The sequence below is a fragment of the Oncorhynchus kisutch genome, linkage group LG2, assembly GCF_002021735.2.
Source record: "Oncorhynchus kisutch isolate 150728-3 linkage group LG2, Okis_V2, whole genome shotgun sequence".
Taxonomy (NCBI): Eukaryota; Metazoa; Chordata; class Actinopteri; order Salmoniformes; family Salmonidae; genus Oncorhynchus; species Oncorhynchus kisutch.
Genome location: NC_034175.2, coordinates 50,793,650 through 50,809,484, shown reverse-complemented (window position 1 = coordinate 50,809,484; position 15,835 = coordinate 50,793,650). Strand labels below are relative to the sequence as shown.

General features: G+C 42.3%; 1 protein-coding gene across 1 annotated transcript; it reads left to right on the top strand.

Annotated features, from left to right (window-relative positions):
• Positions 1-298: 298 nt before the first annotated feature.
• Positions 299-15,146, top strand: LOC109868057 (signal transducing adapter molecule 2). Its single transcript, XM_020457467.2, has 14 exons — positions 299-484; positions 1,317-1,401; positions 2,780-2,855; positions 3,704-3,799; positions 3,971-4,117; positions 9,263-9,329; positions 9,469-9,670; positions 9,883-9,977; positions 10,144-10,226; positions 11,083-11,170; positions 11,337-11,391; positions 11,723-11,879; positions 12,604-12,764; positions 12,904-15,146. The coding sequence occupies exons 1-14, from the start codon at positions 445-447 to the stop codon at positions 13,070-13,072; spliced, it is 1,521 nt and encodes a 506-aa protein (XP_020313056.1). The 5' UTR covers positions 299-444; the 3' UTR covers positions 13,073-15,146.
• Positions 15,147-15,835: the final 689 nt, after the last annotated feature.

The following is a 15,835-nucleotide window of genomic DNA, read 5'->3' as shown; positions in this document are numbered from 1 at the left end:
TTTCGAACCATTCCATTTGTATTATAAGCCTTAGAAATAAGAGGAAAGGAACAATGGAATATTCACGTACCTCTTCCACCCACTGGTGGCAGTGTTACACCAGAAAAACAACTATTTTAAAGGGTCATAAGAGGTATATTTGTATTTGCCTGTACATGATACATTTGAATGTAGAAATACAGAAATGTTTAATTTGCGTTCTTTAATTAGCTTGAAATATATGTGCATCGATAAGTGTCGAAATGATTTGAGTTCTATAGTTTTTGCATTTAATTCAAAAAATAAATCAGGCATTTTTGCAGCCACCTAAGTTTACGGAAGAGCAACTGGTATAAGTGTACAGAGTTTGATGGATGAGGAAGGGATTTAAAAATATATATATTCTTGAAAAAACTTGTATACGTTTTCTATCTCAACAACGTCGGTTGGTTTAAAGGGATAAATATGCCTTTATTTGCGCAGAATCCATTCGACCAAGATGTTGGTAAGTTGAGCACTTCATTTGGGTAATTTGATTCGGAGTGAGCTAACTGTTAGTTAGCTTCATTTTAGCTACCGACAGCAAGCTAACAACAACTAGTCTGGCTACACCACATACAGAAGGGGACACCTTATTTATACATATCATTGGCTACACGTTGACGTTATAATCAAATGTTATATTATCCAAATAGCTAACCAGTTATGTGGTTTGGTAAACTTTCTAAGTCTAACTTAGTAGTCACAGGGTTAGCAGACAGTCATCGGCCATACTACCTATCTAGCTAGCTACCACTGTGCTAGCTATATATGTTAGCTAGTATGTTAGCTAGTTGTTGTGTAATCAGTGTATTGTAGCTAATCAACGATTTTAAATAACGAGACAGCCTAAACTGCAACAAACTCACATATTAAAAAATAACGTCATGAGCTATCTATCTAGTTAACTAGCCAGATGTATGTTGGATTAGTTTTAGGTTTACTTCAACAAATGTTACATGCAAATCACCCTCTTTCCATGAGCAGTTTATAATCTTTGGAACAAGCTCTCATGTTTCCCTTGTACACTATTATTTGAACTTTGTACAATTACACCTAACAAGCTAGTCACCAATGTGTAATGGCTATTTCATAACAAAGAAGTTATAAGGAATAACTTATTTTTAACTGCTTTATTGCTAGTTTAATCATACACCCTCCATAAAAGTAGTAACTGTCAATCCTATGAAAATACAGGCTCAAACTGTTTAAAGCAGCGATAATATGGACAGTACATGCCGAACCACAGGTTCTCTTCTCTCACCTAACCACATGTATCCCGTGTACCACATTGTCAGAGAAAGCAACCAATGAAACCAATACAGTAGAGGACTGGGCCCTGATCATGGATATCTGTGACAGGGTTGGACATACACCCAATGGGTAAGCTGGAATGAGACTTCCTGTTTCAAAAATAACTTAATTGTTTACTTGGACCAGAGCACTAGCTGCCTGGCTAATTTTCAAGTACTTCCAAGCAATGTTCTCTCTAATATTTTTCGTCACTGAGCAAATCACATGTCTGCTGAGCGCAAACTTGAACCTTGTGAAATATCTATGCAACTTCCGGTGCGCGTTTACTGTGAACACTGAGGCTGTACCCGATTTCAAGTAGGCTACTGTGGCTATTTGATCACAATGTAGGCCTACCAATAATAAAAAACAATGGAGAAAATGCATCACATAGCATTTTAACATGGAAATGGCAGTAGCAGCCAATGTGTGTTGTTCAATGTAGGCCTACATTCTATGAGACTCTTGAGAGAAAAAAAACATGCAGGGCTTGACATTAACCTGTTTATCCACTTCAGGCAAGGAGGTGACTGAAAATGTAGTTGTTTAATGCAAGAAACCACTTTACAAAATAAAATACATTTTATTCCCAAACCATTATTGCAGAGAATCAGAAAAATTATGCTACCCTCTGCCAATTGCTACTTAGCTTATACAAGCCTGTCTCAAAATATACACTGCCCCTTTAAGATATAAAGAAAAGCTCTTTGCCTGACTAGCTTTCGAAGATGGCTAGTAATGTACATGTTTTGTGCTCTTGTAGGAAGCAATCATTCCCACATTGCTGACTACAAATTAGCTATAACTGGGCAAATAACTCACTAACTAGCAAAAAATATCAACAAATGTGCACACATGGCTACGTTCAGCTCTTGCTTTGATCTCAAAACAAGCGCATAATAATCGCAATCGCTCATACTGTAAAAGTGAACTGCACAAATCCATATAGGGCAAAGGTCTATTTACTGCAGCTCTGATTGGTTATGGCGCATCGGTCTGTGTAGAGTACGAGCCTGTGTCATGCCTGTCAATGCACAGAATCATACTCTGATGCGTTCTGCCTACAACAAAATCTCTTGCACAGTTAGTTTTGCATACTAAGTCTTACATAGTTCGTTTTTGTTTCCGTATGTTGCATTGAAAGTGGCTAATATTGCATTGATTCGATCACAATTCCCACAGTAAAAGGAAACGTTATGTGTCTTTTTTTTAATGGCGACAACTCTGAACTTCACTCAACTTTCTAATCTCGTGCTTCTCTTATCGGGAACATTGCTTCCAAGTATTTGTAATATGTGAAACTACAGAGTCATAATAGTGTATCAGCAGGTCTCCAGGAAGATTGGAGGGGAGTGGGCTATTTTAATATGCAATTAATAAGCGTATATTGAAGATGCCTCATGTTGTAATAACCTACTACTTGTGTGCCATATTAATCGTATGTCTCTACCTGCCTGTCTTCTCCCAGAGCTAAGGACTGCCTGAGGTCTGTGATGAAGAGAGTAAACCACAAGGTCCCACACGTTGCCATGCAAGCCCTCACCGTGAGTCACTTCATTGTGTTATTCAAGACAAAATACATCATTCACTAGACTGTTGGAAAATCCTGCGGTTTTCCTTACTGTATAACAGGTTTATTAATGTATGATAGAGTTCAGCTTAGCCTAGAGCCAATGTAGAAATATATTGGAAAGGTGTGAACCTAGTGCAAGGTCAGGTTTTTCACTTCCTGGGGTCAGGCCCTAGAGGTTGTTGAGTGACTGGGATCATATACACAGGTAATATGAGTCATGAATCCTGCTATATGATGGACAACAGAGTTTGAACAATGTGCTAGAATTTCTTCCGAGTGTGAATTTCTTTATACACTGTGGCTGGTGGATCAAAAACTGACTGTTGCCCTAAGCCTCAATGACACTCCAGTCTGATGTAATAAAGTATTTGGGAGGAGTGGTCCATGTCCTGCTGCTATTAGCAGTTCTAGAGCTCTGAGCTCGTAACTCAGTATCATCGCTGTGGGCAGCCTTGCCACAGCACAGTCAGTGTGATGATCCATGGCCCTAGAAAGGTTTTTACTGTTTTGTTCTTTCTGCTGCTCAGTGTTATTATGGAGTGATGATGCTCAACGTCAGAACATGTGATCTTCCTCTCTGACTCACCATTGGGGTAGATGGTCACATGTCTGTTCTATTTTTAGATGTCTCTCTCTTCTCCCTCAGTCAACTTTGCCCCCCCCCCCCCCCCCCCGGTGTCATCTGTTAATGTGTTAATCAATTATTAAACTTTGGTGTGGATGTGAATCAAAGCGTTACTCTTGTTTTACTGTAAAGCCTCAAAATAGATCATCCAGGCTGACTACTGGACTAACCTGGCTTTTCTCCCTCTTTTTCAGTTGCTGGCTGCCTGTGTCAATAACAGTGGAAGAATCTTTCACTTAGAAATCTGCTCACGGGACTTTGCCACTGAAGTCCGAGCTATATTGAGCAGGGTACGTAAGCTGTCCAAGTTTTTCTGTTGAAATATGTCTGGTGAATTGATGACGTTCAGACTTATGTACGTGAGGATAACAATCAACTGGCTCTATCAAGCTCTTTGTGTCAATGTTTTGCCTCAATCAAATAAGTAAGTAGCCTAAAAGTAATTACTATTATCCCCGCAGGCCCACCCCAAGGTGTGTGATAAGCTGAAGGGGATGATGGTGGAGTGGTGTGATGAGTTCCAGAAAGATCCACAGCTCAGTCTGATCAGTGCCACCATTAAGTCTCTGAGAGAGGAGGGGGTCGCCTTCCCGTCTTCTGGCTCACAGGTAAAGTAGTCAACAGCCTGGCGTCCATCCCCCTAACCTAGTGTTGCTGAAGATGGCGCCGATAGAGATGACAGCTTTGCTTCAAGTCCTTAGGAAACTGTGCAGTATTTTTTTTTTTTATGTATTATCTCTTACATTGTTAGCCCAGAAAACTTTAAGTGTTATTACATACAGCCGGGAAGAACTATTGGATATCAGAGAGACTTCAATTTACCAGCACAACTAGCACTACAACCGGGAATACGACTTTCCCAAAGTGGATCCTTTGTTTGCACAAAGAAGGGCAGGGGTGTATGTTTCATGATTAACGACTCAAGTCCTTTTGTTCACCTGACCTAGAATTCCTCACAATCAAATGCCAACCGTATTATCTCACAAGAGAACTCTCCTCGCTAATCGTCACAGTCATATTTATCCCCCCGCAAGGGGATACCAAGACGGCCATCAAGGAGCTTCCCTGGACATTATGCAAACTGGAAACCATATATCCTGAGGCTGCATTTATTGTAGCTGGGGATTTTTAACAAAGCTAATCTGAGAACAAGGCTACCTAAATTCTATCAGCATATCGATTGCAGTACACGAGCGAGTAACACACTTGACCACTGCTGCTCTAACTTCCACAATGCATACAAGGCCCTCCCCGCCCTCCTTTTGGCAAATCTGACCATGGCCCCATCTTGTTGCTCCCCTCCTATAGGCAGAAACTAAAACAGGAAGCGCCTGTGCTTAGGTCTATCCAACTTTGGTCTGACCAATCGTATTCCACACTTCAAGATTTCTTTGATCACATGGACTGGGATATGTTCCGGGTAGCCTCAGACCATAACATTTATGTATACGCTGACTCGGTGGGCCAGTATGGGAGATGTTGTACCCCCTGTGACTATTAAAACCTTCCCTAACCAGAAACTGTGAATTGATGGCAGCATTCGCGCAAAACTGAACGCACGTACTACCGCATTTAATCATGGCAAGGCGACTGGAAACATGACCGAATACAAACAGTGTAGTTATTCCCTGCGTAAGGCAATCAAACAAGCAAAGTGTCAGTATAGAGACAAAGTGGAGTCACAATTCAATGGCTCAACACGAGACATATGTGACAGGGTCTACAGAAAATCATGGATTACAAAAAGAAAAACAGCCCCGTCGCGGACATCGTCTTGCTCCCAGAAAAATCAAACAACTTTGTGCTCTTTGACGACAATACAGTGCCACTTTCATGGCCCGCTACCAAAGACTGTGGGCTCTCCTTTTCCGTGGTCGACTTGAGTAAAACATTTGAACCGTGTTAACCCTAGCAAGGCTGTCGGCCCAGACGGCATCCCTAGCTGCGTCCTCGGAGCATGCGCAGACCGGCTGACTGGTGTGCTTACGGACATATTCAAACATTCCCTATCCTAGTCTGCTGTCCCCACATGCTTCAAGAAGATCATGTAGTTGTCGTGTCTTTGGCTATGCCGGATTAAGTGATATGACATGCTATTCTATGAAAAATGTCTCCGTAATTAATATCATCTGATTGAGCTAATCATGTAAATGTAATTAACTAGAGAGTCGGGCACCACAAAATAGTATTTATAGAGCTGTTATCTTCTGAATAAACTCTTAAAGACCTAGTAATATTTTACAGCCATAGCAGTCAACATTAGTCTTCATCTTACTTCAGTCTCTTCTGAAAGTTGTAAATTCTTGGTTATCTGCAAGAACCCTGGCTAACGATTTGAATCCGCAATACAAAATTGGGTTTATTTATTTACTAAATACTTAACTAATCACACAGAATTCACGTACACATCATTCATCATAACTTGATTACAAATTACGTCAAAGCAAAACGTTCCTAGCGGGCAGAAACGATATGACAGCTTGTTACACAAAGGAAAAGGGGCTGGGTTGGAGTGAAAGAGCTGGAAGACTGAGAGACACAGGGAGAAGCTGTGCTATCGTAAATACAGTATCTTATGCATTCTAAATTAACGCCCATTTGGAAAAGGAAAATGCTATAAATATTTACTCTGAGCTGCGCTTCAGTAGGTTGGTGGTAGATGGAAGGCCGTGTTGCCAAACCGAGTCCTCTGTCCTTTGAAGAATGTCTCTGGTTGTCAATTGGATACGTTGTAGTAACGTCGTTGTGTGATAGACGGGATACTCTGTCTGTTCCTTCCTAACCTGCGTTTGCAGCTGCGGTTGCTAACTCAACCGCTAGGAGGTATCACTTCTGTAGTGAATAAGAGTTCAAAAGTTCATACCATTCACAACCAAAGCTCATGCTGATGTTGGCTTCGTTCTGTAGTTCTTATTTTTTTTATTTGTACCTTTTTTATTTAACAAAAAAATTCTTATTTTCAATGACTGCCTAGGAACAGTGGGTTAACTGCCTGTTCAGGGGCAGAACGACAGATTTGTACCTTGTCAGTTTTATAGACCTTGTCAGTTGAGCAGCCCTATCTTATGAAAACCCAAATGTCACATTTTGAAGCTAAAATCACATTTCATCCCATCACAAATAATTTCATATTCAAACATTTAAATTGAACAACAATTCCATGTGAATCCGATAACTCTGTGTAGACTTTCCACTGTAGAGTTTGTCATCTTATCATTGATGAGAATGTCTCAGATGACAACCGAACTGACATCATATTCATTAAGTACCACTGCATATGTTCAATTGTGAATCTATGTTAACCAAGGGTTTTGCAAATGTAACCTTAGTAGGGTAGAGAGAGGAAAAAGGAGGGAAGAGGTATTTATGACTGTCATAAACCAACCCCCCCCCCCCCCCCCCCCCCAGGCCAACGTCATGAAATAGTGCTTTGAGAGACTAGTCAAGGATCATATCACCTCCACCGTACCTGTCACCCTAGACCCACTCCAATTTGCTTACCGCCCCCAATAGGTCCACAGACGATGCAATTGCCTTCACACTGCCCTATACCTCTGGACAAGAGGAATACCAATGTAAGAATGCTGTTCATTGACTACAGCACAGCATTCAACACCACAGTACCCTCCAAACTCATCATTAAGCTTGAGACCCTGGGTCTCGACCCAGCCCTGTGAAACTGGGTACTGGACTTCCTGACGGGCTTCTCCCAGGTGGTGAAGGTAGGAAACATCTCCACTCTGCTGATCCTCAACACTGGGGATCCACAAGGGTGCGTTCTCAACCCTCTCCTGTACGCCCTGTTCACCCGCGACTGCGTGGCCATGCATGCCTCCAACTCAATCATCAAGTTTGCAGACGAAACTGCAGTGGTAGGCTTGATTACCAACAACGACGAGACAGCCTACAGGGAGGAGGTCAGGAAAATAACCTCTCACTCAATGTAAGCAAAACAAAAGATAGGATCGTGGACTTCAGGAAACAGCAAAGGGAGCACCCCCCTATACACATTGACGAGACAGCAGTGGAGAAGGTGGAAAGTTTTAAGTTCCTCGGTGTACATATCACCAACAAACTGAATGGTCCACGCACACAGACAGTGTGGTGAAGGCAGCGCATCTTGGCTTGTCACCGAAAACCCTCACTAACTTTTACAGGTGCACAATTGAGAGCATCCTGTCAGGCTGTATCAATGCCTGGTACGGCAACTTCACCGCCCACAACCACAGGGCTCACCAGAGGGTGGTGCGGTCTGCACAATACATCACCAGGGGGAAAACTACCTGCCCTCCAGGACACCTACAACACCCGATGTCACAGGAAGGCAAGAAAGATTACCAAGGACAAACACCACCCAAGCCACTACCTGTTCACCCTGCTTCCATCCAGAAGGCGAGGTCAGTACAGATGCATCAAAGCTGGGACAGAGATTGAAAAATAGCTCCTTTCTCAAGGCCATCAGATTGTTAAACAGCCACCACTAACACAGAGAGGGGGCTGCCTACCTATGTACTTGATATCATTGGCCACTTTAGTAAATGGAACACTAGTCACTTTAATAATGCTACTTTAAGGATGTTTACATATCTCATATGTGTGTATATACTGTATACTTCACTATCTATTCTTTACTATCTATTGCATCTTAGCTGCTCTGTCACTGCTCATACATATATTTTATACTTATATATTCTCATCCCATTCCTTTACCAGATTGTGTGTATTAGGGTTTGTTGTGGAATTTGTTAGATATTGCTGCACTGTCAGATCTAGAAGCATAAGCATTTCGCTACCCTCACAATATCTGCTAACCATGTGTATGTGACCAATAACATTTGATATCATTGTATAAGCTGTGGCCAGTCTTCCCTCCCTACTAACTCTGTTTCTCCCGCCTAAAAGAGTTTGGCTATTGTTTTAATTGACAATTGTTTGTGCCAGAGGGCCTTGATGTTATGTTGTTCTTTGAGGGACTATGCGCCTTACCTGGAAAATTGACCTGACATTTTATTTTAAAAAATCACCATAATCTTTCAGTACTCTACCCTCTGATTGTAGCCAGACTCGCCAACAAAACTAAAACAACTGCTATCGCCAACAAAACTAAAACAACTGTTATCGTCTACCTATGTCAAACACAAAGTTCTCCTCGTGACTTCCACTTGTGGTCCCCTGTAACAAATAAGCTCTGTGTTTATACATTCGCTGGCTCCGTGTTGTGCAGTCTGCCTGTGTTCTCAGTGCACTTGCTCACCCATGTGTTGCCAATAAAGAGGAGGAGGGTGGAGCTTGTGTGTTTTTAAGGCATGAGGGCCGAATGTAATTTCCTCTGATAATACCCCAGTTCTACCTATAAGGGGGATGAGATTTCCTGCTGTGATTGAGGAACAGTCTGGTGCTTATTTGCTTAGCCTACTTCCGAGCTGAAATGGTCGGCTGAGTGTCCTGTTAATAAGTGGCACTGTGAGGTGTTTGCTACTGAAACTACTTTGCCCAACCCCTCTCACAGACAACAGTTTATTCTTCATAGAATGTCACTATATTCCTGTTGTTGGGCTATATCTTTAAGCATATGAAGTGATGATTTATTTGAGGTCCTTTCTTATTCGTACTCTTTACTACCACAATATTACATGGAAATCCTGTAGTACCTATTAATCCCTACAGGTGGCGTCACAAATAATCCAAATCCCCATTTGTTCTGGAAGGCTTTCTCTCTTGCTCTCTATAACCAACCACCTCTTTGTCATCAGGGGTCCAGCCTAAAGGTCACCACACCTGCTGTTAGTAAACCATCTGACGATGACGACCTTGCCAAAGGTACAGATCCTATCCAACAGATTCTAGAACACCACATTATATTACATTATGAACTGTGCAGGTGGATGAATAAATACATTATTAGAGCGATTAAAACATATGTGTTTTGACCCTCATGCCTTTGTCCTCCTATCTGCAGCTATCGAGCTGTCCCTGCAGGAACAGAAGCAGCATGCTGAGACGCGGCCCCTCACCGTGTCCGCCGACCCCCCCTTCAACACCAACGGAGGCGGGGGTAGCAAGGACTCTCGGAAGGTGCGGGCGCTCTACGACTTTGAGGCTGCCGAAGACAACGAGCTCACTTTCAAGACTGGGGAGCTCATTCTAGTCCTGGATGACAGGTAGCTAAGGACGTGTTGCTATGGAAACCTGAGTCTGACCTATGTGATGACCTATTGTATAGGCCAATGTGGAAACCACGCTTCAACTTAATTGTCTTCAGTCATATATCTAGTGCCAACCTTCTCAGGTTCTGCAGTCCTTTTATGGAAACAAAATGAATGGTTTTACTTACAAGAATGTTTGAACTGATAACACCATGTTGCTGCCACAGTGATTCAAACTGGTGGAAAGGAGAGAACCACAGAGGAGTAGGTCTCTTCCCATCCAACTTTGTCACGACCAACCTCAATGCTGAGCCTGAACTAGGTAGGTTCTTCCCCTTGTCCTGTACCATACCTCACTCTCTTGTACCCTCATACTGAGGCAGGGAGAGTCGTTCTAGTGTTTGGTTTCATGTTTGAAATCCTGACCGTAAAGTGGCTCTGGATAAGTGTGTCGGTTAAATGTCAAATGTAAATCTCTCTCCTAACAGTAACGTATGTGGAGAAGACACCAGCCCCGGAGGAGCCCAAAATAGAACCCATAGTGGAGTCTGAGCCTGTCTTTATAGATGAGGTGGGTGCCTCTACGTACTGGACCTACTATATTGGTGCTTCCAAAACCACTCGCACGTTGTCACATGTTGCTGATGAAAGTCCGAGGGTGACTTCCAGAGTGGCGAGGGGATCAATAAACCCATCAACTTCGGGACACTCGTGACTTGACTGATGCAGTTCATGTTCTACTTTAAAATAATACAATTGGCATGAAATTCTAATGAACAAATCCCCCTGTCACTTTAGAAGATGAACCTCCGTACCAGTGAACATTTATTCGCGAGGTATTTCATCTGTTACTTGTGTCAGGTCTTGAAATCAGACGTGGCATATATTTCAGAATTACTCTCCATTCTTTTGTATTACATTGCGAACTCCAAACATATTGCGGTGCGTGTCGGGATAGTGCTTCACTCTGAAGCCTGCAGCCTTGCTGGCTTGGCTGAAGAGTTGGAGAGTTAATTATCCCCTACCTTTGGGACACTTGCAATGTGTCTGTTGGTGGAAATATGCTGCTTGCTGCTCACTCAGACAGCCCTGGTTGCCTGCCATTACAGGAGAGGCTGCTGATCGTAGGCCTGTTGCTGCTGCGAAGCCTGGTGCGATGTGCATATGGCGGAGGTGCGCGTGAATGCACAAATGGAAGACCAAGGGGAAGGGAGTGAATTGGGATTCAGCCTATGGCTGTACATACCTGCAGGCCTATATAATTTAGCTTATTCATAGTTGGTTAAATGGGTACAATCAATCAGTCCACCATTCATTTTGATAATTTGACCAATGAAAACCCTGTAGCATCATATATGACTTTCTCCTCCCTTCACCTGTCCCTCACCCCCTCTCTCTTACTCTCTCCCCCCCCCCCCCCTCCCCAGGAGAAGATGGATGGAGCGCTGTATCTGCTCCAGAATACTGACCCTGCTGACGCAGCACCTGACTGCCCAGAGCTGGTCCAACTGGAGGGTATAAAACAATAACTTACTGCTCTTATAAATCCCATGCTCATTGACAATGCAGTTGTCTTGACTATATACTCACTCACACATACTGCAGTTGCCTTAACTACACCACTACACTCACACTGTTTTTGTCTGTTTAGCCTCACTTGATCAATGCTTTACCCTCTCAGGTGCTTGTGAGCAGATGAATCCAATGATTGATGACAAGCTGGAAGACATTGACAGGTAAAGTCAATTTAACTGCAGTATACTGCAGTGTACTTACTCCTAATGGACAATATTTCCAATAGTATATTAGAGGCTATACTGCAGTGTTTGCATGACACCCTTTATTTCTATTGGTTAGTCAAATATGTTGGCCAGAGTACATAGTCAACATAAAGCAGGTATAACTAAATTAATAACTATCTGGATGAGTACCAGGGATCATCACCCTCACAGAACCTTAGTCTTTGTCCTACAAGTGTTGTGATAACCTCTTCTTTTTTTCTCTCCTTCGCATTGCGGTTCTCCCTCTTTCTCTCTTTTTCCACCCCTCTCCCTCCATCCCTGGCAGGCAACACTCTGAGCTGTCTGAGCTGAATGTGAAGGTGCTGGAGGCCTTGGAGCTCTATAACAAACTGATGAACGAGGCACCATTCTACACAGCCTACTCCAAACTGCAGTCCCAGCAGCAGCCCCACTACGCACCTGCCTCTCAACTCCCCATGCAGGTAAATTAGGAGAAACAAACCACTGTGACTTTCTGTTCAGGTCACTACCTTGTACATCCACAACCAGGTGACCTCAGACACTATGCCAGGGTCCATAAAGGCACCATATTCATAGGGTGGACTCTGGTTAAAAAATAATAATATTTGGACTATGTGCAACTGGATGCCATTTCAGACGCAGACCTTGTGTGACCTTGTGTTTTTTGTCTGCTGTGCAATTTGTCCCTGATGATGGATGTCAGTGTCCCTCCTTGGAGACGTAGACTAATGGGAGACTCCAGTGGTCATGCTTGGACTCTTTTTACCTCCTTGTCACTTTCTGCACAGCTTTGCAAAGCCATTTTAGAAACGAGCTGTCCCTTGTGTAACTGCCTGCACCTGAAGTCATGCTGTTTCTTGCCAACGTATGCTATATTTTTGTGGAGTAAATCAATATACAGTGAGTGTACTATGAAATAGACCGCTGCTCCACTCGGGAGCCCTAAGGCACTGCATTTCAGTGCTAGAGGCGTCACCCTGGTTCGAATCCAGGCTGTATCGCAACCGGCCATGATTGGGAGTCCCATAGGGTGGTGCACAATTGGCCCAGCATCGTCCGGGTTTGGCCGGTGTAGGCAGTAATTGTAAATAAGAATTTGTTCTTAACTGACTTGCCTGGTTAAATAAATAAATTTCATATTTAATAAATAAATTTCATATTGAACACAGTCTCTTTCTCTCTCAGGGATACCCAGGTCAGGCTGGTGGTTCCTACATGCCTCCAGGGATGCCCCAGGGACCCCCAGGCCAGCAGGCCTACATGGGCTCTGACCAACCCGGACCACTCCAGTCACTCCCCCCTAATGTCACATCTCCCAATGGTCAGCCAGCACAGCTTCCTTACAGGTAGGCCTCTCCTCTCCGTTGTGAGCCAAGTTTTTGGGGGAGGGGGGCATTGCTACTGTGTTAAGGTTAAATGTCGGCCTTTATGCTTGTGTTAGGCGGTAGGTGGCAACTATTGTACTATTCTGTCTCTTCACTGCAGTTCTCCATATGCACCTGCCGGTTACCCACCACAGATGGGTGTAGCCCCACAGATGGACATGTCGGCCTATCAGAACTCCAACCTGCCACCAGCCTCCTATCAAATGGCTGCTTCATCGCACCAGACCCCACAGCAGCAACAGGCCTATTATCAGCAGCCTCTCCTGTAAAGTGCAATACAACCAAGGCTGTCTGAGTGAGCAGCAGCATATCCCCACCAACAGACACAGTACAACAATACACAAGTGTGTGTGATTATCCTCCCCCTATTTTGACCTTTATGATAAAATGCCCTTTACGTAGTGCACTACTGCTCTGGTCAAAAGTAGTGCACTACGTAGGGAACAGGGTACCATTTGGGACACTACCTAGATGATTGTAACAAAGGTCAGTGGCTGTGTGAGAGGAGGGAGACTACATGCCAACCTACCAGCCACCACAGCCCATTTTGAAGGGATGAACGTAGAGAGTGTAAAATAAGTGATTTTCCTTATCCTGGTTTGCCTCAAAAACATTTAAGTGGGCAGCTGTCCAGCTGATCATTTCTAAACTGCATCATAGATGCTATGTGTGTGTTTGTCCCTGTTCCGTTTTTTATTTTATATTTTTAAATGTTGATTCTCTTCACCCTCTGGTCTATCAGGAAATCAGTCCGATTGAAGGAGTCCATGGCTGGCCAGGACAAGTCAATTCAAAATGGAATTGACCCTGACCAGGACTTGTTTTTTTTCTATCTAACAGCATCATCCACTTTAGTTTACCCTTCTCGGGGCCAAAGGTTATGAAGTGCTACAGATATCGGTATTTCTTTCTGTGGTTTAGTCACTACTATAATACCGCAATATAGTTGGATTAATTTCCCATACACTGCCTGCCTTGCTAGGAGAAAAGCAAAATGTTTAAACATTTTTATTTGTGTGCTACTTCAAGGTGAATTTATCAAATTAACTTGGCGTTAAATAGATTTTGAATTGTGACCATGCAGCCTTTCCAAATTACTGCAGTTGTAGGTTCAATATACATTTTTATACACATTACTTTTTTTGTAATGCAAATGTGATCTAGCCTGGGTGCCTGTCTGTTTCTGCTCTCTTGCTAACTCATGGAATTTGTCATGTTTGGCTTGACAATAACAATACTGCAGTTGGAAAGATGGCGCAAACAGATCTAGGACTAGGCTAAATAACAACAATGCTTTTGGTTAACACAACATTCATGTGCCAAGGCTCTAGGCACCTTCCTAGAGGCCCCGCATACAGTGGTTAACAAGATGTAATTAATTGCAAGCTATAAGTGGTTGATTGGGAAAGGAGCCTAGTCCTATCTATTTTCTATGGTCTTTCTTAATTCACTCTTTTGTTGAAAAGGCTTTTGACAATAGACGTTATTAATAGATGTCTGTGATTTTATTAAATTGATATCTGTCTGCTTCTTATGTTTCTGGGCTGTGAGCGGTCACGTTTTCATAGAAATCTATTTCCCAAACATATTTTAATTTATGCATTATCTTTGCATTTGTATGGCTGTCCGCTCTGCAGTTGGACCTTTAATTTTAATGTTGTAATTCTATTTGTATTTTATTTGTTATATTATATATTTTCCCTGGATTATATCCATATGATCAGATAATATTTTATGGTTTCTATAAGATAAGATATACTTTTGTTTTTACTTTATTTGTGTCTTATCCAAAATGCAAGCAGAACAAATAGCTACCGTGACCAACAGCTAGAAATGGGTCTTTACTGATAAAGGTGTGGATTGTACAAAGACTAGTAGCTAGAGAACTGTTAGACCTAAAATGTTCATCTGAACTTAATGAATCTGTTGCGTGAGACCGAGGACCAGGATTCTGTTTTTGTTTAATCTGGATCAAATCAACTCTGACTCATAAGAACTGTCTATGCTTTATTTGTCTTAACTTGCCTCTTATTAAAAGGTGATGTGTACATTACATGTAAAATATCTTCTGGCATTGTGGGTATTGCACTTTAACCTTGTTAACATTTTATTTACCACTGGATGCCTTGTTTTTCTTTAGGAATAAGGAATTGACATGTATATCTAGAATCCTTTATATTTAAAACGTTTCCAGGGAATGTTCCGATTCAGTACTACCGACATAATAACCGACTATGTTTTGTAACATCAAGGTTTCTCTTTATCTTGTGTTATTGTAAAAATAATTTTGAAACACAGTCGACTAATATTCTTTCAAATAAAATGTACCTGTGTTCAAGGCTCTCTTGTACTGATAATTCTGTTTTTCTTCTTGTTGTTATGTGTTCTCTGAATAGTGTGAAATAATTCGATGTCTTGTAAGTGTATGATGGGAGAACAGTTAGTCAATGACACACATGATGTAGAAAGAGAATAACAATAGGCAGTAATTTACAAGGCATATGGTAGCGGACCATGTTCTCCCATGCAGAAATCATACACATAATGTTCCTGCGTTTTACACATCTGTAAAGGACTTCTTTTCACTCATGTCTTCCGTTTCTTTGTGACCATGTATGGGGTCTTACAATCTATTTGGAAGGGGAAGACGCAACACTATTCATCTTGTACCTGTGGAACTGGAGGTTGTCCCCTATTGTCAGATGTAATGTTCAATGAGTCATGGTGTGTCCCTTCCTTTGGATTCCTTGGTGAAGGGGCTCGGTTCCTTCTGTTAAAACAACCTTCTGTAGGGCTCGGTTCCTTCTGTTATGACCTTGGTGAGGGGCGTGAACAAATGTCTACGTAGGAAGAAGAATCACTATATGAAGAATCTCTCCAGAGAATCTCACTGTGACCAGTGATGCATGAGCAGTCACCTCTATAATTGTTACTAGGAGACAATATTTTATTCAGTGAGCGTTTTCTTTGAGTTCACAATTCGACCACTGAAGAGCTGAACTAGTAATATTCTAGCACAGAAGCTGAAGCTT